The sequence below is a fragment of the Megalops cyprinoides genome, chromosome 15 (assembly GCF_013368585.1).
Source record: "Megalops cyprinoides isolate fMegCyp1 chromosome 15, fMegCyp1.pri, whole genome shotgun sequence".
Classification (NCBI taxonomy): domain Eukaryota; kingdom Metazoa; phylum Chordata; class Actinopteri; order Elopiformes; family Megalopidae; genus Megalops; species Megalops cyprinoides.
In genome coordinates this window covers 22,484,416-22,510,307 of record NC_050597.1, presented here as the reverse complement: position 1 = coordinate 22,510,307, position 25,892 = coordinate 22,484,416, and the positions used below count along the sequence as shown (strand labels likewise).

The 25,892-nt window shown below is 45.0% G+C and overlaps 1 protein-coding gene across 1 annotated transcript in view; it reads left to right on the top strand.

The window, feature by feature from the left end:
• Window positions 1–18,874, top strand: part of LOC118789805 (protein kinase C epsilon type) — a 105,888-nt gene extending 87,014 nt beyond the window's left edge. The window contains exons 12-15 of the mRNA XM_036546449.1: window positions 12,212–12,350; window positions 12,791–12,979; window positions 15,768–15,914; window positions 17,157–18,874. Of these exons, the coding sequence (XP_036402342.1) occupies window positions 12,212–12,350; window positions 12,791–12,979; window positions 15,768–15,914; window positions 17,157–17,303 (622 nt within the window). The 3' untranslated portion in view covers window positions 17,304–18,874. The remainder of the gene's footprint in view (window positions 1–12,211; window positions 12,351–12,790; window positions 12,980–15,767; window positions 15,915–17,156) is intronic.
• Window positions 18,875–25,892: the final 7,018 nt, after the last annotated feature.

Genomic DNA, 25,892 nt, shown 5'->3' with positions numbered 1-25,892 from the left:
ACAATAGCCTCAGTAAATATCCAGGTATATGAATGGATAAAACTATGACCTACATGGATATAAGGCGCTCTGAATAAGATTGTCTGCTAAATGACAATAATGTAATGTAAATGTCTTGCATTGGTGGAGAGGCTGATGGTAACAAAATCTACAGTTCGGTTTTGCATGCAAGTCTGTTTTGCACGTGTCACCATCTCTGTGTTTTCACCTGTCATCTCACAGCCCCCTCAAAGAGAACTGCTACTCTGGTCGTACCATTTACTTGCATTAAGCAGGGTATGGGTTCAGATGGGTTCAGCAGAACTACATTCACCCTGCAGAGGCCCAACACAGGTTTAAAAGGTTCTTGATGGACATCAAAGTGCAAAGAATAGGATGTGTGTTTGGATGATATGTCCTCGGGGGCTCCATTATGCATATATGACAAGCAAGTCTGTAATCAGCTCATGTTGCTCCAAAGCTAATCTTCGACTCATTCACAAGTGCGTTGCCATGGCATCTCCATGAAAAGCCCAAAAGATCTTATCACAGTGGAGTGTAACCAGAAGAGCTTTTCCACTTTGTTTATCTGCTTTGACACACACGGTCCACAATCAGGAGGGGAGGGTGGCAAAAGAGAGGGATGGGTGGGTTGCCGCTGCAGAAAACCTGCCTGGAAAATTCCCCCTCCCTGCCGAACAACGGTCGAACGTGAGACACCTAATCATTGACAGATTTTTGTAAAAACAGAGCTACTCTGATGTAGTTTGATGTTGTAGTGGCACTCAAAATGTCAGAGGTACACCTGTGTGTTCATTTGACTTTGCTTTTCGTTGGTTGTATGGAAATAATACAGAGTGATTGAGTAGAATGTACCATACCTAATTTTATATTGTGCTCAGTCTTTTAATTGTCTTTCTTCTTATTGTCAAACAACAAATTCTGGAAAAGACCCGTTGGTCCAGTTATTCATGCATGAGATTATAGGTCTAGACTGGCCAAGTCAAAATAGGTCGCATTCTCAAGTCACATTCAAAACCCGTACCAATATCAGATATAAACCACCTTTCGCTGGGTTTTATTCAATGTTGTGGTGATAGTGAGCCAGAGGTGCAAAGTAGAGATGCAAGTTCACGGTGGGAAACTGCTTTTGTAGTGTTGAGTAAGAATTTCACCTGAATTGTGCCAGTAGCTATGCAGATGTAGCCTTATGTGCTCAGTAAGTCAGTTGTAATCAACCTAGAATAAAGTGTGTCTGCTGATCAATTAAATAATGTCATGTAATGTAATATGTAGCATGTGTTTATGCTGTCTCTCTCTTTCCATTGAAATATAGTTAGCTGGAAAAAGTGAATAATTCAGTGTAATTCGGTGTTTGCTGGAAGTAATTGTGTCTGTTGTTTTGGCTACAGCATCTGGGATTTCAATCATGTATTGCGTTTATACAATGAATCACATCCCAGTAGTGGCAATCCAATGAATAAATAAGTCTCCAGTTAACCCCCCCCCCATCTTGCTGTGTCACTGTGCTGTGAAGAGTGCCTTCAGATGGAGAACGGTGGGGCCGCACCCATTGTCCGTTCTAAGAAGTGCCCCCTCCCCCCAGTTCCTGGGCCTTTTGTTTGGCCGTTTCACTTTCATGATGTCACCTACTGGTCCCACACTCACTGGGATGTGATTACCAGTACACCGTGCTGGGCAGGAAACGCTGTCAACAAGGTGAATTGTGTGTAATATGAAAAGAACATAATAGTTCATCAGGCTGCCCTTCCCAGAGCTCCCTTTTTGATTCGGGCGCCCGTCCGTTGAGAAGGGGAAGAGCGACCCTGGTGGCGGCTCCTGGCTGAGCTCGCGGGCTGTGGGAACGTGGCTCCTTGGGCGCCGTGCCGCCCACCGCGGGGAGCAGTGCATTCTGGGAAGCTGCCGCCCGTTTAGTCGTGCCGCTGGGCTCGCTGCTCAAACCTCGCCTTTCCCCTGTGCGCTGGGGCTGTCTGTGTTTGTTTGTTGCTCTGTCTCCACCTAGAACCTTTGTGGAAGCGGGAAAAAAATGTGGAAAAGCGCTGAAACAATCAGGGATCGCGGAGGCTGGGGAGTCTAAAGGACGCCGGGGGTGGAGGGGGGGGGCGAGCTACGTGAGCCGACATCCCCTCTCTGAGTTCACGCTGAGCGTGGACTCCGGTAGAGACAGCGGGACAGGGAGGAAACTGGGTCGGACGTGAGGCCCGGCGCCAGGACCGGAGCCCGCTCTGTGTGGAAGTCTCCTTGTATTGGAGCGGGCGGTTCTGAATCAGAGAGCGCTGCCAGTAGTCCACAGAGTGTACACGTCTGCACACACACTGAAACTGCCTTATCAATGAACATAGTAGGGTGGAAATAGAGACCCATCTTGTAGTTTTCCTTTTCCTAATTATTACACCTGGCAGTTTCAAATTGGAGGAAAATGGAAAAGATAAATATAGAGGAAAAAGATGTAGGGAAGCCTCAGATGAACGATTCATTGCTCCTCATTTGAGGTGGTGGATTTTCAGGACCCCAGAAGATGATGGCTAGAAAGAGGAGGGAGGGGTACAGAAGGCAGCGGAGGTTTGGCTTGTCTCCACTCTGTTTCTCTCTGTTTCTCTCTTGCTTTGTCTTTCCCGTTCTTCTTCTTTCCTTCTCTCCCTCTCCCTCTCTATCTCTCTCTCCCTCTCCTTCTCTCAGCTTTAAAGACCCTATCAGGGGCCTTCAGGCGGAGGGGTTCTGCATGACGAGACCATGGGCTGATGCTTCACTGACACCAACACCGTGCTGTACTTTCAGCATGGGCATACCTCCTGTCTTTCCACCCGCTGTGTTTCCACTCTGACGCACCTCACGGTGCTCCGACAGATAAGATCAGTACAGTAGTCATTCTCTTTTACAGCCGCAATCTCAGTCTGAAGACTTTCAGCTGCTGGCTGGCACAGACGCATTGCCCACAGTGATATGGAATTGATTACAGTTATGAAACATGACTCGACAGTATATTAGTGTTAATCTTGTGATCCGGTACATTTCTTGCATAGAGGAGGATTCAGTTCCTGGATTCAGCAAAGCCCCGGTAGAGTATATGTGAGATCAGTGGATTTTATGTCATTCATTTCCATTCCACTTGGCACAGGAATGTGTTTTTGTATTTTACATCAATGCAATACATGCCTCAAAATGTTCAATTCGGACTGAAAACTTAACTGTATGATGCAAAGATCACTGTAATATTTGCCAGCTATTTTGTATTAGGCTAATTGTTTTAATCTCTGAGACAAGGTTAGCAGGGATGCCTTCGACTGCATATGAATTTTACCCCATGCAAGCACGGCAACCTATCTTAGCATGTTTGCCCTGATAGTGCTCAGTCGACCTTTCTGTGACCTGAGATCTTACATACCAACTTCAAAAACAACTTCTAGAACACTCTGTGTAGTCTCACCACTACCACCTACCTTAAAAAAAAAGAAAGCGTTTTTGTAAAGAAAGTAGCAGTTTGATCTGGTCTAGCGTGTCTCGGCTCGTCACACTGTAGATCTGAGCTGGCCCATATGCCAGCGCAGACACTTCAGATGTTCTGTGTATTCAGAACGGGACATCTGGGGGAAAGGGGAGCACTCAGTCCTGTCCTGCAGTACTGCCTCGCCCCGTGGCCCCAACACCTGCCCCATAAGTCATATGTTACTCATCCAAGACCTCCACCTCTCAGCTCACACACTCACATTTGTTAACGAAACGGCAGGACCATGACTCTCGCTGAAGTCTAGCCATGCCTACAAGTTAACATCTTTGGAACAGGGCACAGGGAGACAAGAGCATGGAAAAAAAGAGGAAATGATGTTTTGATTACCTCGTTTCACCCCTGCTTTGTCAGAATGTACCTGATGGCCTATTCATGCCAGGCCGCGTTCTTATTTTTATCTGAGAACAGACTCACCCTCTCTCTCTCTGTCTCTCTCTCTCTCCTCTCTCTCCCTCCCTCCCTATCTTTCTCCTTGGTCTCTTTCTCGGAGTTTCTGTCTCTGGCCCTCTCTGCTTCTCACTCACATCATTTTCCCTCACTCCTTCTCTCTGTCTTTTCTTGCTGTCTCTTGTTCTTAGGCTCTGTGTCTATCTGTCTCTCTGTCTCGTCTGTTCCCCCCTGTCTCGCTTTCTCGTTTCTCAAGCGGTCTCTGAAAGCTAGGGCTGGTGGCAGTCATCTCGAAGGAGCTGAACCCATTAATTTGGTTGCCACGACACAGATTGAGTTTTAAATCTGACAGATACTGTGGCTCAAGCCAGGTCGACTTGTCTGTCTGTGTGTGTGTGTGTGTGTGTGTAAAGCCCAATCTTGAGCACATTTTGTCTGAATACTGAATGAGCGGTCTAGGTGATCACCCAGTAGAGCACACAAGGAGATTGTATTTACCTGCCTCAGAAGAGCAGCATACAAAGTAGTGCTCTGGTCTGCTGCAATAAGGCTGGAAACATTTTGAAAACTGTGTGCATTAACTGTATGTATGTAAGTGTGTGTATTACAAAACGTGGTTTTCTGCAGTACTTTGGGTTGCACTCTCTTTCACAGCCAAGGATAAAGGGGTAGTAATGTGGTTAAAAAAAACGTGGAAGTATTAAGCTGCAATTACCTGAACCTCCCCTAGAGAGCTGTACTATTTTCACAGAAACAGAACAAAGTAGCAAGTATGTTGAAATGAAGTGATCTCAGAGCAGAAATAAAGCGCTACGTTGTTCAAAAAATAGTAATTGTGGTGTGTTAATTGCCTGGTACTTCCAACCAGATACAGTTTATTTTTCACTGATTTTTTTTTTTTATACATCTTTTCACCCAGTTTGGAATCTCCAGTTGTACTAAAGTAGGCGGCCCTCTTTGCACACCAGCTACACTCATGCCCTGTGGTGCTGCACTGAGACAAAAGCAGGCCTCCAACACACTCGCATGCAGCCAACAGCGATTTGTCACGCTACGGGTCCCACAGTGCGCCACAGTAAAGCAAAGTGCAGGATGGGTAGAAGTCCGCTAACTCGCAGACACCTTAAGAGCCTCTCAAGGGTACCACTGTTGCAGAGCCCCACCCTCACCCAGCGGAAGGATGCTAATTGCGTTCCGCTGCTGCAAACTCTGTGTCACTGTCCGCGAATGATGCAGTTCAGTCTCAGACCAGGGTCAGAGCTGTTGGACTGAAGCAGGAAGAGCAGTGTAAACCGGCTGAGCCACTCAGGAGCCTCCCGGTATGTTTTTTGAGGGCCCAGCCTAGAACGGGTTTTAGGAAAGCGATCCATGTTCTTATCGCCTTGTGGGCTGTATGCTTGTTCTGAGAAAGAGAAAGGGGAGCATGAGAAGTGACAGCTGTGTATATAATTGTCCCAAATTTGTTATTTATTTTTTTATTCCAAAGCCTGCCAGTTTCAGGATTCTGCAATCGTGTTTATTGTGATAGCATTTCCTTTGTGCACGTTAAATTATTTTAATTATAACATGAGGTTTAGTTTACACAGAATCAATTTAGTTTTAACAAAGAGATCAGAGATCGGAGATCAGTTCAGCTGTAACTTAAAGCCATTTTTCGGGGGTTAATTATGTAATAAAACTTGCGTATAAAAAGTACACAAGTGTAATGTTATCATAATAGGCATTAGTTTGGAACATTATACTCTCGAACATAAGCCCTCCTCTTCTGGTTGTTGATCGTGGGTCTGCATCTGGCTCTAGAGGAGGCTGAGCTGTCGAAGTGTCCAGCTTGTCAGTGGTCAGTGTGTTGTGCAGGTGAGACACAGAGATTGCCAGGTGCATGTTTTCAGCGAGTGAGAAAGAACTGTCTGTACATAGGGGGTGGGGTGGGGGGGTGCAGCTGTCTAGGGGAGGGGGGCGGGGTTATTGGGGGATGGGGGGCAATGGGGGGCAGGCCAGGAAGCCAGAGAACAGAGTGCTGAGTACGTAATGGAAAAAAATCACTCAAGATTAACATGAAACACAGGAAATGCTTTCAATTGGGTCTGATTACTGTGGCCTTTTCTCTCTCTCTGTGTGTGTGTGTGTGTGTGTGTGTGTGTGTGTGTGTGTGTGTGTGTGTGTGTGTGTGTGTGCGCGTGTGTGCGCGTGTGTGTGCGCGTATGTGTGCGCGTGTGTGTGCGTGTGTGTGCGTGTGTGTGCGCGCGCTTTAATGCATTTTCATATGCTTGCCAAAGTCCTCATTAAATGTCCTGACAGCAGAGGTTGTTTATAGATGTGCTGCAAGTCAGATGTTTTTTTATACACATATTGAAAAATGAAGCATGTTCCCTTCTATAGACGTCAGCCATTCACATGTTGTGTCAGCCCTGTAAATCAGCGTTTCCCAACCCTGCTCCTGAAGGCACACCGTCCTGCATATCTTCTATCTATCCCTGCTCTACCTACCTGACTGAACTCATCAGTGGCACTTTTGATTAGCTGAGCACACCTGATTTAGTCAAGCAGGAAGGATACATAGAAGATATGCAGGACAGTGTGCCTCCAGGAGCAGGGTTGGGAAACACGGCTGTAAATGGCTGTTGTTAGGTTTGCATTTGTCCAATGATGGCCCATTTCCTGTTCAGTCTTCCTGTTAAATTAACCACTTCTTTTAAATTTCTTTTAATTATTTTTCTCAAAAGAGATATTTGGGTAAAAATAATTTTATTGGAACAATTTTCCTGGTTTTTGTTTTCTCACTGATAATCCCTAGGTGTCTTTCAAATCAGCATCCTGAGAATGTGATGTTGCTTCTGTGAGGTTCGAGACCTGTTGGGAAGAACAGAAGAAGGGCATGCATACTCATTTAGATAACCTTGTGCTTTTGATAACTTCCACTTTCTCTTGAGGAAAAGGGCATGTAGTTCATTCTCTTAGTTTGGTGCGTAACTGGACTGTTGGTTTGGTCATATTGATGTGTTGTGTTTCTCCATTATTGTTTTGGTGCTTCAAGAGCCTTTATACAGTTGCACATGCTCTTTAAATTAATTGTTTAAATGGGCCCTCCTGAGCATTTGTGGAATAAGGCATAATTTGTCCTCTGTACAACTGGATACCAGAGAGGGAGAGAGGGAGAGAGAGAGAGAGAGAGAGAGAGAGAGAGAGGGAGAGAGAGAAAGAGAGAGACCCGTTCACATGCCTGTACTGCTGAGAGATCAGAACTTCCAAATATCACATAATCCAAATCAACAAATAAAAGGAAGTACATGACATTGAATATAATCTCTGTGAAGCAAGAGACTTGTCCAGGAAAGGAGGAGGGGAGAAGCGAGGAAAAGAGAAGTGAGATATATGGAGACGCAGAGAGGGGGAAAAACAGGGAACTTTAAAAAGAGAGAGTAAAACAGAGAGAGAGCAAGAGAGATGAGACAAAGATGTGAGAGGAAGATGTTCAGAAAAAGAGAGAGAGGAGAGATAGAGGGAGATGTACAGATGGGAGAGGAATGGAACATCATGAGCAGTTTGCAAACTGCATTGTGGGTGGAACACGGGCACTGAGAAACACAGGAGCAGGGTGTCACGTCTCCAGCAAAGTATGCTGGGCGAACGTGTGTGTGCTAACACACGTGTAAAGAAAACTGCACCGATGCTGTGGACCACAGCTCACAGCCAAGGTAATCAAACTGCCTGTACATCAGTTTGTCATTGTAGTTTCACAGTGAAGATATCAATGTTCCCTCTCATGAAATCAAACTTGTACAGAACTCTCAAAATTTCCTGAGCTGCAGTTTGGCATAGGGCTTCATATGTTCTCAAAGACAAACATGCAGCAGGCAAAGCCGCAGATGTCTCCTTGCCATAGGGTAAATTCACTGAAGGTCTTCCTTATTGTGTCATCTAGCAAACCTCCTGCCTGAAACTGGGAGAGGAAAAGGTTCATTGCTGAGGGATTCAAGCAGTGCATCATGGAGGGTTTTCCTATGACAGTGAGCAGTGTGGAAAACGGGAGGACAGCAGTGGACATTGCCCAGAGCAGTGCATTATGGGATGGAAACACCACCATGGCACCAACCAAACGTAGCATTAAAGTCTTTTTGAATGCACTGAAACGTGCAGCTTGCAGCCTCCTTCTCTGGCCTCTGCGAAACAGAACAGTTACATAAATGCGCACCCCCCGCCTCCTCCAGCCTCCCTCGCCGGGGCAGTTGTTTCACAAAAACACCTTAGACTGAATGACATTTGTGAAGTGATGTTGACATATTTTCAGCAATCAACCATCAAACCCTGACCTGCCTGGTTTCATACCTCCCCCTGCCATCTTTCATCGCTGAGCTCTTATCTATCTTTTCTCCTCTCTGCCCCCCCTCACCCCCCCCCCCCAACACATACACAAACACACACACACTCCTCTTCAGACATACACACAGCTTCAGAACCCATGTGCCTAGTTCTGAAGGCTCCTTCTTGCTCTTCTTTTTCTTTGGTTTCCAGTAGCCAGTTGATTATGATGTTAGCCTTGTGCGCTAGTGTGTCTTTGTGTCTGTTCTCTTGATATTCTCATGCTTTCTGTGTGTTTGTGTCTGTGTCTGTGTGTGTTTGTTTTGTGTATGCTTTGTTGGTTTGTGTGTGATGAGTATGTGTATGTCTGCGAATGTGTACTGTTGGTAAGTATATGCATGTGAATATGTGTGCATGAGTGCATTTGTAAATGTGTGTGTGTGTGTGTGTGTGTCTGTCATCTGATCTCAGTGTGGCACTGCAGAGGTCGTGGTGGTGTCAGGCGGGCAGGCGGCTCCCCAGGTATACGGGCGGCTCTTTTGGCAGAAGCTGGCGAGGCGACACGGCGCTTCCCTGCCAGTTAACAGCCTTCACCCCGTTGACCGCGGAAGTGCGATGGGCAATGGCTAGATGATTCAGTTCTTGTTTTGTTCTTGTTTAATCTGTGCTTGAATAAGGAAAAAGGGGGGGGGGAGGACACAAGTAGCTTGACATGTTTTTTCCTGTTTTAGCTTTAACCAAAACCAAATCATTATTACCGCTTACCGTGCTGCCAGTCATAACTTCCTGGCGCTGTCCTGTTAGGGTTATCTTGCGCAGTTTGTAGTTCTTGGGGCATGATGTGGTGACCTTTGAAATTGACGGTGCACAATTGAGTTGCCAAGTAACCCAGCGAGGGGACCAAACTTGCTTGTGCCAACTGTGTCCTCAGGGGTGTCCAGGCTAATTGCGGTGGAGCCATGCTTCCTTTGTGTACCAGTTCCCAAACCCACTAGAAAGTGCATTTCTACACTTGGAGCAGGAATTCTTTCCAAATGGCCAATTCCTGACTCCTGACAGTCTTGCTGGACTCAAGACCCCCAAGCAAAAATGACATATACAATATGGTTACCGAAGAGGATGTCAGGGAGAATGTGTAATTTTTTTATTTTGGGGGGGGGGCAGTCATGTGGTTGAGAATGAAATCTGTCTCTGTGAGTCTAGAAGGGATGGTTTTCATTTGTTTGGTGAGAGTGACAGAAGCACGGAGTCGTCTCTCACGGTTTGGAGTCAGCACGTGGGCAAATTCCATGACTGTGTCATGGTTCAAGCCATCCCGCCCCACAGTGCTGGAGTCGCACACATGTTACTGCGAGGAGAAATTCCTGCTCTCTCCATTGGGTGAGAGATGAGAGCTGGATGTTTTGGGAAGTGCCCTCGGCCTCCATCAGTAACGTATCGCTTCCTGTCGATGCCTCGAAATGCAAGATTCAGATTCCTGCTGTAACCTCTAATCTGCGTCATAAAAATCCATCTTGTCATGTTTCTGCCCCCTCTGTGACCTCGAGAACGCAATACTGAATGTGTGGCTAGGATTCCTATTGGTGTAGAAATGGGTGTATACACTACATTGGGATTTTGTAGAATTGTTTTCAGCCTATAGAGAGTAATTGTTTAGATGCGCTGTAGCTGGGGATTGCAGTCATTTTTTATATGTGATTGCATTTATTTTTAATATACTTTTATTTATTTATAAATATATTATATTACTTTTAGTTATTTTTCTGCTAACACCTTACCTGGGTGATTTACGTGGCTTACACCTTATATTCTGTATGCTTGCTTTTTCAGTTTTCATGATGTACCTTGTTCCAATTTAAATGGCAGTGTCCCTCCAGGACATTCTCCACACTGCTGCCCTGACCACTGCTCCATACAGTTGCTTACATGCTTTAGTGTGTGCTCTAACAGTAATTTAGATTCAAAAGTTCAGCTGTGGTAGTATTCTCCTAGTCTGCGCAGGTGGTGGGTAGCTGTCTCATTGTCTTCTTAATGGTGGGTATTGTGTTACAGATCTGTCGATAATTACTGACCGACAGAGTTTAGTTTCATCTTTGCTCTGTTCAGTCCAGTCTTGCTGAAGGGTAATTTTTACCTTTAACCTACTGTTAACATTTTTGTGTTTTCTCTCTGTAGGCGTACACTTGTGTCCGTGGAGATGTGTGTTTGTATGTGCGTGTTTGTATGTTAAGATATGTGTACATTATAAGTCAACACTTTTCTTTCTTTATTTCTTACTATTTTCCACATTTTTGAATAATAGTAAAGACATAAAGACAATGAAATAACACAAATGGAATTATGCAGTGCCCCAAAAACATACGTGTTATAAAACTCTAAGCTATCTTATATTTTAGATTCTTCAAAATAACCAAAAAATTTTTTTCTTAATTAAAATTTATTTTTGGAAAGAAATTCATACATTGGCAGCAACTTCACTTCACTTATGCTTAAATTCCAAGCATTTAAGCATAAGTCTTTAGATCAAAATGTCCTTGAGTGCATGTTTCCCATTATCTTAATCAGGTGTGTCCAAATGTTTGACTGATACTGTGTGTGTGTGTGTGTGTGTGTGTGTGTGTATGTGTGTGTGTGTATGAGAGAGGGGGGGGGAGAAAGAGAAAGAGAGAGAGAGAGAGAGTGTGTGTGTGTGTGTCTGTGTGTGTGTGTGTGTATGAGGGGGGGGGGGGGGGGGGGGTGTGTGTGTGTGCTATGTTCCCTCAGAGCAGAATGCACAGATCGCACAGATAAAGCGTCCTTCCTACAGAGAGCAGAGGGGAGCGTCGGCCAGCTCCCAATCCCCCCTGGTCATCTGGAGTGGCGTCTGCCGTCCCGGGCTGTGATAAGAGGGCTGTTATGGCTGAGCAGGGCCTTGGGCAGCAGTGGTACTGTGCTGCGACAGGGAGGGGGGGTGGATGGGATGAGAGAGGCAGCATGGGTGGTCTGCAGATAGGGAGAGCCTCAGCATCTCTTTCTCTGGAGTGGCAGGCAGCACTAAGCACTGTCAGAGCCACACAGAGTCAGGGTGTCCCTGTCAGTTCACCAGTAGGCAGAGCTTAGTCACCCCCACTGTGATCCATTACACAGGTGCAATGCGTGCACGTGCATGTGTGTGTGTGTGTCTTACAGTATTAACCCCACAGATCAGGTCAGGGCTCAAAGCTCATGTCAGGTGAAATGGTTAACTGGCAGTTTTCAGTGGGACGTGTGGCCAGCTCAAGGCACCTGTGAGGCGATTCCAATCCGTGTTTCAGGTCCCGCCTGAGTTAAGGGCAGGGCTCATGTGTCCCCATAGCCCCAGTGTCATTTCTGTTCTGTGGCCCCCATAGGAAATAATGACTACATGGAGTGTAAAGTATGGAGCGTGTCTTGCTTCTGTGCTGATTGACAAGCTGGAGTCACAAACTCAACGATTCAGTTGATTGATTTATGGGATTTTTATTTTTTTTGGTGTACTGATTTGCTCTCTGTGGCACACGCCCTGGTGATGGATTTACAGCTGCTCTGGGCTGAGCTGGAATTTGGTGGAACTAAACACGCGAGGTTCAGGTTGTACTCAGCTCCACCCCGTGAGAGGCAGGCCCTGGTACACCAGAGCTGGAACACAGAGGAGACTTAAATTACGAAACGTCAGATCTGCCCAGTGGCACTGTTAACCGTAAAATGCAGCTCCGTCTCGCACGCGAGGCGCGCGGCTCCAGCACAAACTCTCGGCTCCGGCGCTCTCTCTTCACGGTCTCGCGAGCATCTTCCGAGGGGGGGGGGGGGCCCACGTGACTCAGCAGGGTGGAGAAGACTATCACTGTGGCGCGGTGCGACGATCATCGTGTTCCCCCATGCACCCTCAAACTGCCGGGCGCCACGGCCTCCTGTTTTTGTGGGTTATTTTCTTCTTCCCTCGATCTGGCTGACCCTTCCTGCTCCTAGCAGACCCTGACATTCATCACTCTGTTTCGCCCCCCCCCCCTCTCTCTCCAGGGACCTGAAGTTGGACAACATCCTGCTGGATGCCGAGGGCCACTGCAAGCTGGCTGACTTCGGCATGTGCAAGGAGGGCATCCTGAACGGGGTGACAACCACCACCTTCTGCGGGACCCCCGACTACATCGCCCCGGAGGTACGCCACACCCAAACCTTTCCCAGCCCCTCAGGACCATCCTGAAAACACAGCAGCCCTGCAGAGTGGCCCTTATTCGCCCCATGAAATCCACTTGCTTTCTTTCATCCTGAACTTGAATCACTTAATTTTGTGATCAATGGCCTCCTCTATGCAGAACTAGGTTTCAGCTCTATAGACTATTGCTATGTGTTTGTCTGCAGTCTATAATTCTGCTAATTATAAAATTGCTGTCATGGTTCATCAATATGGGCCCTAGCAATTAACACATGGATAGATTGATGAATTGGCAGTGGAATGGATTATATACCCGTTCCCATGTGTTTCTGTTGGTGATGTAGCTGAAGGGATGTGCAGCAATGGGCCTCCATGTCAAGCACTATTTGTTTTTCAGTCAGAGCGTTACCTCTCAGACCCCGCGCCTCTCGCTCCTCTCTCAGATCCTGCAAGAGCTGGAGTACGGCCCCTCGGTGGACTGGTGGGCCCTGGGGGTCCTGATGTATGAGATGATGGCGGGGCAGCCGCCCTTCGAGGCGGACAACGAGGACGACCTGTTTGAATCCATCCTGCACGACGATGTGCTGTACCCCGTGTGGCTCAGCAAGGAGGCGGTCGGCATCCTCAAAGCGGTCAGTGGCGCTCGTTAATTGTCCCTTTCCTCCCCCATCCCTTTGTCTCTTTTCTGCTCCCCTCACGTTCCTCCCTTCACTCGGTCCCTCGTGTCCTTTTTGGCCGCCCCTGTCGCCCTCCCTCTCTGTGCCCATCAATCCTGACACCCACTCCTCTGTCCCGCCCCCCACTTCCCTCTCCCTCTTCCTCCACCTCCTCTTCCTCGTCCCTGTCGTCCTCCCCTCCTCGCTCATTTCCTCCACTCTTTCCTTCCCTGTGCTTTCTCTTACTCTCTCTCTGATTAATCTGCATCTGATTAGCTAAGTGTGGTCCGCTGGGGGAGTTCAGGGCGAGTTCACAGTGCCACTCTGGCTTCGCAGCGAGGGAGCAGGCCTGGGAGAAATTACACTTCTTGTGGGAAAAGAACAAGTTGTTTGTGTTCACTGGTGTTTTTTTTTGGATTGCATAATCCCGGGGACGAGATTCGGGGGGTGACCTGACGTACTGCATGTCCCTCCTCACTCCATTCCCTCCCAACCACAGGAAGCTCCACATAGGAACTGGGATTGCACGTGCCCCCTCTTTTCTTACATTTGTGTGTGTGTGTGTGTGTGTGTGTGTGTGTGTGTGTGTGTGTCTGTGTCTGTGTCTGTGTCTGTGTCTGTATGTGTGTGTGTGGCTGTGTGTGCACATCTCTCGGCTGTATTGGCTTTTTCCATAACATCTGCTGAGTTTACTTTGGCTATCCTCTGCCTTTCTGTAAAGCCTTGTGGGAAAGCAGCCGTGTTTGTCTTGGACTGCTCTATGTCCCAGCGCAATCCATCTTGTTCACATATTGATCACATGACTTGCCTTGTGGATCCTTGTGGTTAAGAAAGGTGAAGTCTACACAGAACCTTTATCATAGTCCAGGCAAGAATCTGTGAGATCCCCACCCTTTTTTGGCTGTCCAAATTCACCTATATTCTAGGAATGAAAATATATATATATATATACTGGTAAGTCAGTGTGAGCCTAGTCAAAGGCACCCCTGAGAGTGCTGTACAATGGAGTGCAGACTCCAGATCACATGACCAGGGCAAGATCACAAGGCTGAGCATGATGACCAGTAGAGGTCATGTGACTGGAGGTAATCGTGTATGAGTGGTCAATCATATTTGGAGGGTGGGACAACAAATATGTAGATCATATGAGAGGGGACTGTTGCACCACAATCAAAGATGGAGAGTTTGCATGAAGATCCAGCGGCATTCAGTAGGACAGACAAGGGGTTGAGGCAGTGTTGTTTTTTTGTGGGGGCTGCAGTAGGGTTTAAATAATCTGGCACAGAAAGGTGGTTGCAACACAAATGCAGGGGTAGTCTGGGGGGGTAATACCAGAACACAGGAACCTGACAGGGGGTGATTATGAGTCAAATAGTTATGGCTAGGGGAACATGTAGATACTGTTTAATATTTAATATACATACATGGTGCAAGGTAGAAGTAATGGTTCTTATGGACATGCCTCTAAAGTTAACACCACAATTTTGTTGTGAACAAAACAGCATCTAATAAATTCACAAAAACAAACTGAAGACAAAGTATTAGATGGGGAAAAAATAAGTTAATAGGTTTTATTGCCATCCGGTAAACCCTAAATGATAACATTGAACTTGTTTGTGTTCAGAAGTATGAGTAATGCACTCAGATCAGAGGCGTTTTTCTGTTGACATCCTTTATTTGCCATATTTAGAAAATGAGTCCACGGGTTTTTGTCGTCAATTATCTGGAATTGTATATGATGTTATGCTAATGTACAAACTTTCAAAGAGATTTGAATGCAGGATGAATTTTTGATTCGTGCGTATGAAGCGCACTACAGAGCAATGGGCATGAAAGCTACTGAAGACATTACGGAGTCAGTACTTGTCCAGAAACTCCTGCTTAGGCTGCCTTAAAAGAAACTTAAGTGAGAGAAATGCAAAAAATGCAAATACAGTAATAAAAATAAAGTAAACTAAAACTAAAATAAACTAATAAACCCTATTTATTGTCATTTCCATTTTAATGTTATTAAGTTGCTGGCTGTGGGTCCTCACAGCATGTTATGACCCCATGTTGAATTCAGTTTGTTCAATGTTTTCTCAGTTAAATGGGTGAAATAATTTGCCAAAATAGAGATAAATATTATTAACAGGGTTTATCAGGGAGAGGGGCAGGGGTGAGAGGACACTGGGTTTATTGCCTATGAACTTTTTTACTTGCTTTCTACTATTTTATTTTCCATTATCGAACATAAATATACAGTTCATTTTTAAAAGCTGTACCTTTGTATGTTTCAGTTTTGCTAACCTTTGTATTTTGATTGGTTTGCAGTTAATTTAAATTATTAATCTTTCCACACATTACACTATAACACAATAGGTGGGTGAACTCATATTCTATGACTGTGCCATGAAATGTGCCATGAAATGTGTAAATAATGATGTTCACTGGCGCTGGGTCAAAGTCTCTTTTAAAGGTAACATTGCAGATGTCCGACTTGGCAGGTGTGCACTCCACGCCACGTGCGACTGTGCTGTGAAAATAAGATGTTCTATTTGTACGTGACCGATGTTAGCAGCGCCTGGGATTCACGTCTGTGTCTGAGAGCTGTGCTGTCGCTGTTTGAACAGGGCCCTGAGTGTCCTACAGCAGAGAGTGACGAGTGTCTCAGAATGACGAGGCGCTTGCCGGAGGGTCAGACGGCCCGCCAGCTCTCCTCTTCCACCCTCTTTACTCTCCTTAACCGCTTATCTGTCTCACTCATCTCTCCTCTGCCCCACAGTTCATGACGAAGAGCCCCAACAAGCGTCTGGGCTGCGTTGTGGCGCAGGGCGGGGAGGAGGCCATCAAAGCCCACCCCTTCTTCAAGGAGATCGACTGGGTCATGCTGGAGCAGAGGAAGATCAAGCCCCCGTTTAAACCCCGCATCGTGAGTGTCCCATCCAGAGACGTACACACTCACGCACGCACGCACACACACATGTAAACATACTGCACTCACATGAGCGAGCGTGCACATGCATTCATATGCACATACGGGCATACGTGTGTGTGCCTAAGTATGCACGCATTAGAACATACACTTCCTGTCACCGGATTATATGCAGTCTTTGTCCATTCGTCACATCCCTGTTAAGTAGTCCTCTCAGGGTGTTGGTAAGGTCAAAGCAGCGTTATCTGGGATGACCATCACGCTGAATCAGATATAGCCTTGTCAGACAACCTGTCAAAATTACCCTGCTAGACATGGCTGTTCTTCGAGGTTCATGTGGTATAGTCTGCAGGCCGGCTCCAGAAAGTGAAACCTCTTCAACGGACAAATTTGTCTTCCACTTTATGGCACCATGTGGTGAGGAGAGGTGTGTGTGTGTGTGTGTGTGTGTGTGTGTGTGTGTGTGTGTGTTTGTGTGGTACTTCATGTGCCACCCCCACCTGCGTTGTGGTCAGAGAGAGGTGGAAGTGAAGCATCTGTGCTGTGATGAGACCACAGTTGCACTCTTCACCCCTGTGTCACCCTTGTAACCTTGGCAACTCCTCACCACACAACTCAAACAGAGCCTTCAGTGGGAGGGGCCATCTTGCAGAGGAATTTGCAGTTTTTTTGTTTTTCTTTGAAAAGTTTCAGCCATAAAACAACAAGAACTGAATGCGCACGACTGCACAAATTTCATCTGGGTTATGGTGGTAGTCTGGTGGCCCTGGCCAAGTTATGTGTCATGTTTGTCTGACGCACATCCATCTGTCAACATTTTGGTTTGTGTATCTGAGATGTTCAGCCTTCATGGCCCATGGCTGATGGTGGAATACTTCTGAGGGTGGGCTGGAATCGTTTTCTGATTCTGCACAGGGCAAGAGCATTGACGAGCACTGTAACGATTTTAAGAACGTGAAAATTACCTGCATACAGTGGAGGTTAGGCAAGGCAGGCCCCTGATACTGCACTCTCAGCGAAATTGCACAACACCAAAATGACAGGCTCTATACTCTATTGTTGAACAGAAAGTTATGTCACTGGAATCCTTTAGTGAATCTGTTTGAATAGAGAGGAACTCCTTGCCCAGATTAGGAAGGAAGTTTAGTCTTCCTCATAAACAGCCTGTGGTTTGGTTCTGACTGTTCTACCCTTTCTTCCTCTCTCCCTCCCTGTCTATCTTTCTCCTGTCCTCCTCAGAAAACCAAAAGGGATGTCAACAACTTCGACCAGGACTTCACACGAGAAGAACCAGTGCTAACACCAGTGGAAGATGCCATCATCAAACAGATCAACCAAGAAGAGTTCAGGGGCTTCTCCTACTTTGGGGAGGAGACGCTGTCCTAAACCACTATCTCCTTTTCCATTCCCTTCCTCCTGCCCACCCCCTCACACACACTCATACACACACACACCCTTGCATCCAATTCCTCTGACCCAAGCCCTAGAGTCAAAACTGCCTCCCTCCAGAGCCAACTCCAGAACCCACTTTCTGACTCATCGCCATGACTACAGTTCTCACCTCTCTCCTCTCTCCTACATCATTGTCCTCCATTCCTCTCCTGTGTCCAGTCTTCTTTTTTCTAAATATGTGTATTATTGTTGTGTAAAGGAACAGAAAAAGACAGAAGTGTTTTACCATCACTCTGCTCATTCTCTCTGTCTCAGTATCTCTGACTTGTGTCTGACTGTTATGCAGAACACATGTCACAGAGGAGTGGCTGTAGAGGAAGTCCCTTCTACCCTAGGTCCAGTAACGGCCACTAACCATAGGCCACCTCTATGCTAGCAGCCTGCTGTTCGTGGCCCATCCGCTGTAATACTGGATGCAGATTTAAGGTTGGACTTTGTAAAAGAAGGAAAAGGGTCCATTACAAAAACTTTGCATTCGACTACTGTAAGAATCCTGTACAATTTCATAGTGTGTGGGCCTGTGTCTTACACCACGCTGGCTTGTCATGGTGGATGTTTCTTTAGGACTGAAAATGATTAGAGAAAGAGGCGTCCAGAACATTCAGCAGCATTTAGATTAGCGAGAAGGGATCAACGTCCTTTTGAACTACTATTGGCTCAGGTCCACTGTAGCAGGCAATTGCCGTCCAATCAGAGAGGGCAGAGAGTGTCCTTTGTGGTGAGCTTTGCTCAGCTGCAGTGAGAACCAAAGTCTCAGTAAAACCAGTAAAGTACACAGTTCTCACTGACTAATAACTGTGGTTCCCAGAAACACATGAAACTGTTACAGTAGGACAGTAAAGTGTTTTATAATATATATTACATATAATAATAATAATATAAAATATATATGTAATATATTATATAAAAATATCTTTTGCTGCAAAGACATCATAAAGGAAACCGCTGACCAAAGTGAAAATGAAAGAGAAGGGTGCAACACAAACAGAAAGCTCTCTCTTGCTGTAACCCAGGACTTCCGTGACGTCACTTTTCTGTAGCTCAAAACGTATCAAATGTGTACGACCAGCCACCATTTTTGTCGTGCAAGTCCTGTCATGACTTGACATGCAAAGTGCATCATCCTCAAAGGAAGTGAAGAAATGTTCTCCATAAGAGTTCCCTGCAGCCACAGACCCAGTTCCTCACTACAGTAACCAAATTGCCAGTGCCGGTGATTGTACTAAAATATAAAATATATTGGCTCACTGTATCCTAAAAAAACATCCTTGTGACCATTTGAATTTGAAATTTCAAGAGAAAATTTTTTCTGAAGATCAAAATTTTGCAACACTGACAACAGTTAATGTACAGTAGAGTAAAAATGCCTTTTTGTGTGTCGGGGTAACTTTTGTGAACAATGTAACGATGTTAAAAACAAAACGGTTACCTACTGTAGATATGCTCATAGTGTTAATGTAGTTTATTTCTAAATATTCCTTGTATGGTTTGTGTGTATGTGTGTGCCAGAGAGAGAATGTCTGTATGTGTGTATGTGTGTGTGTGTGTGTGTGTGTGTGTGCGCACGCATGCATGCATATATATTTGTGTATGCATGTGTGTGTATGCATGAATGTTTGTGCGTGCATGCGTGCGTGCATGTGTGTTGTGCTGTGCATGAGGTAGCATGAATGTGAGTTTGTGCTCCTGTGTAGAAGAGCCCACTTGAAACCATTTTATTTTATTGTGTCTGTTCAATTTTTAATGATTTTACTGGATTGTCTTGTTGCTTAGCTTTTGAAATCCTCAAAAAGGTTTCCCGCTATGCAACAAGACTCACTATCGTGGGTGGCGAAGCCAGCACCTAAAACCAGGGTCTTGCCCTCTGTACAGACGAGACTTTGTATATAATCTTTGCTGAAAAGCCTGTGAAGTTCTTTGAAAATAGAGGTATCAACCGTTGCATGGTCAGGCATATTATATTATTGTGTAATACTAGTCTATGAAAAAAGATACAATGTCCATGTGCAATACTCTGTGTGTGTATTTGTTTGATTTTGTTTTTGTTTTGTTTTGTGTTGTTTTTTTCCTCTCCAGGGTTTTTTTAATGCATGGCTTTTGCCTGTTTGTTTCTGATGCTCGACTGGTTCCTCTCGGCCTGGTGGTTCATTAGTGTGGCCTCCGCGCACACACTCCCACCCCCTGGTCTGTCGGGGCCTGCAGGCCTGGACCTTCCCCAGACTTAGTCCCAACCATTCATGTATCAGTCACCCTGTAGAGGCACAAATCATCAACCAGTGGGATCAAGAACACATAAAGACACGAAATACACCCCTCGCAGATTTTATCTCCAAAAAAAAAAAGAAAAAAAGTACAGCAAATTGATTGTAAAATTTTTTATGAAATTCTGCTGCTGTTGCCTAATCCATTCACTCAACTCTATGTATCTCAGTAGCGCGCCAAAGAGCAGAGTGAATAGTGGGCATGAATGCGGTCCTTCCGTCAGTGCTTTCGCATGCATAAGGTGGGCTAATTCCTGGCCCGCATGCAGGAGGAAAGAGAGACAGAGGGAAGCCCTGTGGAAGTGAAGGGGTGCGAGGCTGGCTGGCTGTATGCTTTAAGTGGAAAGGAAACTGCGAATGTGCAGTCTCCTGTTCATGGTGGACCCCCGAGTCCTCCGCCAAAGGCCCACCACCTCGCTGACCCTGAAAAGCACGGCTGTCTGTGCAGCGCTGCATCACATCACGGCTTTCATGGGAACACAACTGTTATTACAGCCAGATTACTGCCAGTAATATTAATAGTACTGCAATTAGGAACAGTAATGGTGGTTGGCTGGCTTGCCAACGTGTCAGTCTCCTTGAAAACCTTTTTTTTTTAACCGTTTATTCCAAATGTAAATGCTACTTTAGAGTAGAGCACTACCACTACTACTACTTTAGAGTAGACCACTAGAGAGTATATGAATGGTAGTTTCATTTAATAATTATGATACCCAAAGTATTACCCAAAATATTACTACTGTAAGCAGGTGCATGTGGTTATGGAGGGGTCTTTTTGTATCTTAAAAGATGTTCCCTGTGGATCTGTGCGTTTTACAGCGATAGCAGTTCACCACGACCTTGGGACATATTTCACAGATGTGGCCAAAGGAATGCATGTACTCGGCTGAAGGTGCCATGTCCTGCTGGTGAAATAATGAGAAAATAATGAGAAGTTCACTATCCCCAGGATCAACATGTTGGTCAGAGTCCCTGAGAGTAGCCCCCCGCCCCTCTTTATATCCCTACATCTAAGAGTTGCACCAATCAGTTTCCACCACATTTGTCTGGCTGGTTCCTTTATGAATTCTCCCCAAAGTATACATACAGTAGATGCACATACACAAGGACATTTTAAAGAAGCAAAATAAAAGGAATAGACACATCTAACCCTAGAATCCAACGGATTTGAAAGTGGTGTCCCGATAGTGCTGCCGTAAACCGTTCGCCCCAAAAAGTCGTGAACCGTCATGCACCCCCGAGTTGCGTTGGACATTACCTGCCATCGAATTTCCATCTCACCTGCCTGTCACTCCACCGGTCCTTCCTGTCGCCCCGTTAGGGCTCTGTTTCCCCCTCTCTCGGCTCATGATTTCTCGGGTTCGTCTGTGTCTCTCGGTGTTGCGTCTCGTGTTTTTGTTTGATTTTGTTTTTTTCTCTGTGTGATATCGAACTCCCCCCCCCCCCCCCAACCTTTCCTCCTCAGCCTTCCTCCGCTGGGTCGCTCGCTCTCCGTCCTTCCTGTCAGCTGCCCTGCTCCATGCCAAATCCAATCTTTGTCTGTCTGCTCCTGTTTTTACTTTTGAAAGTTTGTAAAAGGAAAAAAATGGCTATATATAGGAAACACATTTTGGTCTGTTGTGGAGTCATCAAGGCGTAAAACTGAGTAAATATATAAACAGCTGAAGAATTACCTCTTAAATTAAGTGCAAAAATGTGTCTGGCTGAGTATGATACATTTGTGCATATAGTAGTATAATACATATAGCTATGTGTCATGTGTATTATAGTACTGTATGTATTATATATACATAATATATATAATATACATATAGTATTTGATTTTAGTTTCTGTATTGTGAAGCTTTGTATGTACAGTACGTTTCCTTATGGGTGTGTTTTGAATTTCTTTGCCATCCATTAGTGTTATCTCATCGTAAGCATTTTACTGTGTGCCAAATGTACTGTATTCAAAATGATGTGAATGTGTATTGTTTGTTTTGAATCCTATTAAATACTATGATGTCAAAATGAATCGGCGCAGGTATTTGATGTGTCTTTGTCAGCACTTCAGAGTGAAATTCTGGAAATGGGGAAGAATCTGACACGTGACAGCCTCTCCTCTCTCTCCCCCCTCTCCGCAGTGCATGTGTGCACTTGTGCAGGTGTGTGTGTGTGTGTGTGTGTGTGTGTTTATTTGTATACACCCTTATATGTTCATGTTGTCTGTAAGGTTTTGACTCCCAGTAACTCAATCTGGAGTTGCCAACACGGAGAGAAAACTGTTTTTGAGTATTGGTGTGTGGCAGTGTGGGTGTCACTGTGGCTGTGTGTGAGTGAGATGCCACAGTGACAGTGCTGCTTTGCACGTCTTTCCTCTCGTGTGTATATATGTGAGCCTGCATTTGTCTGCATGCTGCGTGTCAGTGGCTGTGGATGTATATGTATATACATGCCACCAATGCAGTATTTGTGTGTTTAGCTGAACTACAGCAGTTGAAGTGAGTGCTTGCACGTGTATATAGTCATTAGGGGGTGGTGTGTGTATGTCTTGTGTGGCTGTTTTAGTGTGTGTAAGTGTGTCTGCGTATGCCTGGGTGCTGTGTTTCGATGAGTTTATATGTATGTGTACACACAGAGTGTGTGGTAATGCTTGCATCCTGTTTGTATACATTTGTTTGGGGACGGCGTTTCTGTGTCTGCATGGCGGTATTTGTAAATATGTATGTCTTGGTGTGTGTGTGTGTGTGTGCGTGTGTGTGGTGTCCAACAAGGCAGCGGGCTTGGATGTTGACCACTGGTGACCACAACTTGAGAATTGCAGGGCTGCAGGCTTATGCAGGGTCTTTGGTTTATGGAAAAACATATTGACAGACACAAAGTGCTGCCCCAGGCTTTGACAACGACAAGCCCGGCCGCTGCGCATATCAGGCCTACAGACATGTCAGAGTTGATTCAAGGCCAAAATGGAGCGACCGTCAGCTGCCGTGTCCGTAAACTCAGATTATCCGGGAAAAATTATCTCTGATCTGCAACCAAGTCTTCTATATGGCCATGATGTCAGCACCAACAAATCAACAGGACACGGGACACGGTTTACTTGAACACATCAGAGGCTTCATCTGTAAACGGCTTAATTCAAACAGCACACGCGAGCGGAGAGACCGTCCTTGACTGAACTGATGGAACATCGAGATGTTTGTTACTCCTCCTCCGGGGGGATGTTTGCCTGTGCGATCGACCGCATTGATTTTGCACTTTCATAATTCCAGAATTCCTGACGTTTTCCGTCCACTCTGACGATGAGCCACAGTGGGAGCGCAATGTAGCATTAAAGCAGCACATTCTGAGAGACTCTTTGTTATCAAAACTAGATTTTGTTAGTCTTTTTTTTAGACAAACGGAACCTTGTTATTTATTATGAATGAAAGCAGAGCATGTTAATATGACATTTAAGTTAAGTTCATGCTTGTGCAACCCTGAGAGACTGTGAAAGGCTCTGAATTTGGGACATTCAACCACTCCACCATTTAACGATTTGAATGGTGCTACAAATGACATAAATGAACACCAGTGTCACTTCAGTCTGACAGAACAAAAGGCCGTAACCGTAAGTTGTTTCGACTTTGGTGAATTTAGACAGGAAATACACATTGGTTGTTCCACTTCAGCTCATACTTCAGTTATGAAAATGGGAAAAAAAAATACTTCACCAGGAATTTCACAGGAAACATGACGGTCTGTTTATTCTTGATTGGCGTGAGGGAGGTTACGCAGAGTACAGTACAGTAGCCCAGTGCAGGTAGAGGTTACTTGAGGTTGTGTGGAGGGGTGAGAAGTAGTACCACTGTAAATCAAATCTATTTGGGAGCCAGGAAACACACAATGTATCCGAGAGGGAACACATTGACCTAATTTTTCCGGGTAGCCTCTGCATCCTGTCTGTTCCAGAAAGGGCGGATCAGATCCCTTCTTGAAAGGAGTAAAAGGGGACTCACTGCTGGCCAACAGGACACTAACCCTGTTGTCATCATTTCTGTGGTTTTTTTACTGTGACTTTGCCGTTTCCATCAAATATATTAATTTTAAAAAACTTCCTGTTCAGTGTTTCGAGGGAAAATTTATGATTACATCCATCTGTTTGATCTATGTGAATTTTTTTGTATCGTTATTGTTGTTTATTTATAGCCCTGTGTGATAATTCTGTTCATACATGAAGAGATACTCATGGACACTTTCACTTTCACATAATGTGGGCCGGATGATTCATGGTGGAAGAAAATGAACAGAAAGGACTAGAGAGATACCTTCAGGTTTCAGTGACTACAGCTTGTGGTGAAGCCTTACGTTCTGACCACTGATGACGACCTTGGAAACCACGTAAAGGTCATACGAAATGACTAGGTTAGAAAACATTGTCAGTATGACGACGGCCCGTGTTTGCATTTTAATGAGCTCTGACATGCTAGCAGTGCACACCATGCTATGTTCTCTGTTGTAAAACATTACGGGCTTCATGAATAAACATGAATCCCATTACTGACTTCTATTCACTCACATAAATTAGCACATTTAATTTATTTACGCAGTATGGTTGTAACAACATGTTTGCAAATATAACAGAAAAAAAATTTCACATACTTATAATATGCCCATAATATACAATTCATATATTGAATCAATTACACAATGGACAACAAATTTTAGTTACTGGTAATTACAAAACACAAGCTCTTTAATGGGTCACAGAGTGATAAAACTGATACTTGCCCTTGTGTTTTTTGTGCTGACCTGTGATTCTGTGTGCTGGTCTGTGATTCTGTGTGCTGGTCTGTGATTCTGTGTGCTGGTCTGTGATTCTGTGTCCTGGTCTGTGATTCTGTGCGCTGGTCTGTGACTCTGTGTGCTGGTCTGTGACTCTGTGTGCTGGTCTGTGATTCTGTTCACAGGTCTGTGATTCTGTGTGCTGGTCTGTGATTCTGTGTGCTGACCTGTGATTCTGTGTCCTGGTCTGTGATTCTGTGCGCTGGTCTGTGACTCTGTGTGCTGGTCTGTGATTCTGTTCACAGGTCTGTGACTCTGTGTGCTGGTCTGTGATCCCAGTGCTCCTTTCTTTTACTCCAGATGTGTGCAATAACGTGACGCTCTGCCTCGAGGGCTTGTTCAGTGCAGTTTATGACTCTCCAGGCAATCCTCTCCCCAGATGTTATCATGGTATGTTCCATGGAGGGTACCAAGGCAAATGTCTCACTGAATCAGTGCTGGATCCCACTACGTTTTAAAACCTAATCAATCTACTTCAACTTTAAACCTATTCAGTATATCTGTTCTACCTGGTGAACTAAAGAACTAATTAGCACTCTGTGTAGTATTGATTAAAGCACTGCTGACCTCCAGGGCTCCTTCTCATACTGCAACATCTTGACACACCAACTGCCACAGTGTCATTTAATTCCATTATATTTCCTACCATTACATTTCAAGAAATTTGGATCTCCTCGCCCACGCAGCAGAACAGAGAGGGTAACTTTAGTTGCTGTTAGTAAGTTAAACAGGAATGCTTACATGAATCACCCTAATTCATTGCTGGCAACTCCTGGTCGAGGAGATGTACTAGTAGATGCAATTCCATGCCTGCAAGCTCTTAAAACGCTCTTCCAACAATTTGTTTCTTCAAAAAATTCCAGGTAACTGTTACATCAGAGTGTAGTCAGTGGCCAGTTAATATCTCAGTCAAATTCATTTGGAACCAATATCATCTTACACAGTGGGTCCCAGATTCGGGGTTGAGAAATGCAGCTTTCAGTGAACTGTGCCACAGGCATAGAAATGTGTGTCAAACTTGTCCTTCTAAATTTGCTATTCAGATGCTGGGACATCTCCGGCATATATGCAAACATTTATTTTATGATAACCTAACAGGTAAGTTTGCTTTAATAGTCATAGCATATGAAGCACGCTGTTTCTCAAAGAAACTTTTTAGATAGCCACTAATATGCTAAGTACAAACTGGATCCTCACAGTTGTACACAGAGACAAGGTGATTAAGGGGCTGAGTCTGTTATGCAAAGTATGCAGGCTGAATTCCCAGGTGACGCTGCTATACTCTTTTGCAAGGTACAAGATATTATCCAGCTGTATAAATGGATAATATGAAAAACTATATTTGAGATTTTCATATTATTTTCAAGTTATGTACATGCATGCTGCCCTGCATATGGATAAATAATATAAAATTATTTATATAACATATATAACAATCGTGCAACTAACATTGGAAATA